Source organism: Myripristis murdjan, chromosome 6 (genome assembly GCF_902150065.1).
Source record: "Myripristis murdjan chromosome 6, fMyrMur1.1, whole genome shotgun sequence".
Lineage (NCBI taxonomy): Eukaryota > Metazoa > Chordata > Actinopteri > Holocentriformes > Holocentridae > Myripristis > Myripristis murdjan.
This window is the reverse complement of record NC_043985.1, coordinates 8799649-8804377: the sequence shown is the minus strand read 5'-3', so window position 1 is coordinate 8804377 and position 4729 is coordinate 8799649. Positions and strand designations below refer to the sequence as shown.

Below are 4729 nucleotides of genomic sequence, written 5' to 3'. Positions count from 1 at the left end.
TATTTTCCTTATTTGAGCAGTTTTATTATGCCACCATTAAAGCCAGTTTAAAATGTGTAATATGATGTCTGTGTCTGTAATCTTAATCTCAAACAGAGTGCCGGATACTGTTACTTCTCTTTTGTAATGAAATTAAAGAGATGAATTAGATCAATTATTCTCTGTACACAATAAAAAAAATTTTGCTGCGTCCGCATAGCGTAATAAATAAATAAATAAATAATATAATAATAATAAAATGAAATTAAAAAAAAAAAAAAAAAAAAAACAGTGCTACATAATATTATGGTTAAACTGAATCTGCTAAATCTGAGCCCTGGGCATTTTAACTTTAACATGTTTATTCAGTGTCTTTAAAATTAAATACAACTCATTTTCACCCACAATCCTTTAAAAAGGAACAATATGTTTTGTCTTTGCCATAAATAAATTTTCTTTTTTTTTTGTCAAATTGTTTCACCAAACTCTCCATCTGTTATGATCGATGCAAATATGCAGTATCTAGAAAGTCAAAGAGAAAGATGGGATTTTTCTCTCTTTTTTCTTTTCTTTTCTTTTCTTTTCTTTTTTTCTTTTTTTTTTTGGCTTTGCTTTTTTGGACAAAAACACCAGAAAGACAGGCAGCGGAAGTGGATTCAGCTCCACTCAGTTTAACTTTTATATCCAAAAGACATTAAAAAAAAAAAAAAAAAATCTGCTGTTTTGTTACTATAAGCTACATGAGGATATCAGGCATCCTGCTTTCTTTTTTATACTCATACTCATAAATATGCATATTTGCACAAGACACATACATGCTGTGACACACACACACACACACACACACACACACACTGAGGGGTGAGAGTGAAAATGAAGTGCTGTTGTTCGGAGGAGACTGGATCTGTGCCTGACACCCCAGACCCGACCTGAGTCATGACTTAGACTGACCCGGGGTGCAAGACACTTCCATAAATCACACACACACACATGCACACACACATACATGCTTCATTAATTACAAGGCACCACTTTCACCGACTTGACTGGGTGGACTGGTGGGCGAGAGGAGCGGGGAGAGAAAAAAACTCATTAAAGGCCTCCATTCGTCTTGCACTCACCCCTGTCTGACTTTAGTGTGTGTGTGTGTGTGTGTGTGTGTGTGTGTGTGTGTGTGTGTCTAGGGTGATACTGTTCTTGCCTTGAAGTCCAGCACTGAAGTGACAAGCGATGAGGTCAATTTGTATTCAACTGGAAAACCCAAAGTCTGGAACTACCAAAAGTTTTCCCTTACCTGCTCACAAAGTGAATTTAGTCTTTAAATACAAGTTTAAATTTGAATTTGAATTTGAATTTGAATTTGAATTTATGGATGAGGTGGCAGCAGTGGCTGCCCGGACACAGGTGTGTTACAGAAACATTTGAACGTCTTCACTCCCGGGTGGGAAAGGGTTAATAAACCAGCACTGACAAATATAATGAGTTTGAGATTTTTGTCATTTATCTAATTTTGTTTCCTCCTGTGTTTGCTTCTTTCCCTGCAATCCCCTGATCATTTCATTTACAAGTGTTTGTAAATGTTTGTAAATGTTTTATTTTTCCTCATGCTTTAAATATGAACACACAGCATCACAAAGATTGGTGCTTTGTTTCAAATCCTACTGGCAAACAGTAGATAATAATGCTTTAATTCCCTTTTTTTTTTTTAAATTTCCAAACATGATAAATGTTGCAAACAGGTCATCAGTCTGGCCACATCTACAGTTTTACAAGTGTTTCGAACAAAATGCACAGCAGAGGTTATTTAACTACAAAAACCAAATGCAAGACAAAAGTCATCATGCACTGAGAAGTAAAATCCAGTCAAATTTGTGCTGTAATTTGGATCCAGATCCCGTTCATTATGAAGGGAAAAAAAAGTATTGAAAATGATAATGTTTTTTTTTTGTTTGTTTGTTTGCTTGTTTTTTTGCCTCGATGAAGAAACGTGACTTCCTGTCAGCTGAAGAGCCCTGAAACTGAACAGTTGGTCGTGGGATGAGGAAGAAATCCGTAGCTCTTAGTCAAATTATTAGATTTCTGCCCGTTGTGTTGATGAAGAGCAAATGAAACTCCAGTAGAAGTTACTTTATGTGAAGTTGAGCCCCCCCATCATGTTTTATTATCATGTTATTTCTACATGATCAGCTCCATAACCACGAGATTACTAACAAATCTGCTCAGTAACATGCAGGCTTACAGTGAGCACACACACACACACACACACACACACACACACACACATAGATATACGCCTCACATACGCTACACACATATAGATATAGATATAGATATATACATGTGAGTGTGTGTGTGTGTGTGTGTGTAACAGTAAGTACTTTTCATCCAGTCAGGCAGCACAGAGATGTCTTTAATGTTGATTGGAGATGCTGTTAATAAGAAGATAATAATCAATGAATTGAACAGAAGGAAAGGTCCTGACAGTTTAATTCCACTGCTTTCAGTTTCGCTTAAAAAGACAATACAATAACACAGAATACAATAAAAAATACATGCAAGTTTCATCCGCTAAAGATACAACAAAATAAGTTTCATTTTTTAAAATGGTTTTAACTGTAAAAAAATGATTTAGAAATATTCAATATGAAGGTACAAGCAACACAAAAAGGTTTGCTGATTTTCATGGAAATAGTGATTGTTTCAGCAGGAAAATGATCAAAATGAAACAAACCAGAAGAAGGTGGAGGTCATTTATGGGTTTTTTTTGTTTGTTTGTTTTTTTAAGACGGTACTCTAAAAAATGCAGCAATCCCACCAGAGGAGGAAAACTTAAAGATGTAAGAGAAACCAAATACATTTTCCTATAATGGCTTAATGAAAAACTATGGCAGTGAACTCCACAATACATCATAGTCCATAACTTTCCTCTTTTTTGTGCCAAAATGTCTGTGATATAGCCACATCACCTCATTTACAAACAAATGGATTTTATCCATATTAGTCGTAACTAAAACAAACTGATAAAAAAGTGAGGCACTAAAATGGATCAGTGCTTGTGAATTAGTCGTGCTTCCTGTGTTTCAGGTGCACACAAATTACAAAACCCTCTCATCTGGCTGATGTGCTGTAATGGCCGATCAGAGGCTGAACGTGAACATCTTAAAAATGCAGTTTTAAAGCGAAGCTCCTGGCCCGCGACGCTGCTGTCCTCTGGCCTGAAGCTCAGCCGAGTCAGCGGCGGCCTGCAGGGTCACACCGAGTTCAGCGGCGTGGCCCATTTCTTCAACTATGAACTGAATCCTCAAACGGGCCATAGGTCTTTTGGGTCAGCTGCTGCATTCATGCAAACAGCACTACGCTACCCATGAAAAAGTTTAGCCCTAATATCGATGGAGTTGATAAAAAAAAAAAAAAAACTGCCGCAAAGGAAACATAAATGGTCAGTCGCTGCACCCCTGCTGGTGCTGCGATACGGCCCGAGGAAGCAGAGGGTCGTCCTGCTTCTGGATAAATTTCATTTATTTAGCCCGTTTTGGGAATGTGTATGCTGCTGTTATGACCTCTGACACAGTGAAGCGTCCTGAGAGGGGAATGAGGTGTAGATGTGGACTGAATCGGGTTAAAAGTAGTGGTGTTCTTTTGTGACTTGCACACACACACACACACACACACACACACACTCTCACACACACTCTCCTCCACCCTTACCTGTCTGGCTCCTGGCTGCGGGCTGGGTGTCCATGCAGTTGGTCAGGTAGGGCGGGTTGCTGAACATCCTGGCGGGGGGTTGGTGGTGGTGGTGGTGGTGGTGGGGGTTGGCCACGGAGGGCGGCTGGCTGACGGAAGGTGCCGAGGGCGGGGCCGGCGGGGCAGGCGGCACAGGGGGTGCCGGGTGCGTTGGAGGAGCCCCGAACGCCGCCCCATACCTGCAGGCCCCCGTGCCCGTGAACTGTCCCGAGAAGTGAACGGTGAAGGCGCTGAGGCCGCAGTGGGGGTCAGCCTCGTGGTGGTGCGGGTCACCCGGGGCCCCCCAGCTTGGCTCCTGCTTGATGAAGGAGTGGGGTCCCAGGGAGGCGTGGTGGGGGGGTGCCAGGGACGAGTACGGCGACGCAGTGTGGAAGTCCAGCACGGGGGCCCACTGCGGGGCGGTGCTGACGGGCAGGGCCGGGCAGCCGGGGCTGGGGCCTGCTTGGACCGCGGGCAGCAGGGAGTTCAGGTCACGCACGTCCGAACCCATGGTGGTCTTGGTTTAGGGTTCCAGAAAGGAGGCTGGTCGTCTACTTCTGTACCTTTTTGTTAATCTACCTGTCTACCTGTTTCTTCACCTGTTTTTTTTTTTTTTTTTTTTTAACTTTTTTAACCCGTCTACCTGTCTCCTCGACACAAAACAGGCACCAACCTCTGAATCCAAACTCAGAAGAAAGTCACAAGGGTTCCCCTCCCTCGAACACACTCTTCCTCCGTGTGTGTGCAGTGCCTCTTCTCTTGCGGGACTCTTCCTCGGGTTGTTCGGCTGAGTTGTTGCCTGTCTGTTGTTTACGACACCGTGCAGCCTCTGGGCCGCTCTGGAAACTCCTTTAAGTCCAAGAAAACTTCATGATGGCGAAACAGCAAAGTCACAGCAGCAGTCAACTTTTCACCGCGGGAGAGGAAAAAAAAAAACCTAAAAAAAAAAAAAGAAAAGAAAGAAAATACCCGAGCAGGAGTAATAAAAGTTCAGACATTCATCATTATCAGAATATAATAAGCC

General features: G+C 42.1%; 1 protein-coding gene across 4 annotated transcripts in view; it reads right to left on the bottom strand.

The window, feature by feature from the left end:
- The window catches only part of wt1a (WT1 transcription factor a), a 23035-nt gene extending 18544 nt beyond the window's left edge, over positions 1-4491 (bottom strand). For all 4 annotated transcript variants that reach the window (XM_030054697.1, XM_030054698.1, XM_030054700.1 and 1 more), the window contains exons 1-2: positions 3688-4491; positions 2358-2408 (exon numbers count right to left, since the gene is read on the bottom strand). In XM_030054697.1, the coding sequence (XP_029910557.1) occupies positions 2358-2408; positions 3688-4216 (580 nt within the window). In that variant the 5' untranslated portion in view covers positions 4217-4491. The remainder of the gene's footprint in view (positions 1-2357; positions 2409-3687) is intronic.
- Between the last annotated feature and the right edge of the window lie 238 nt (positions 4492-4729).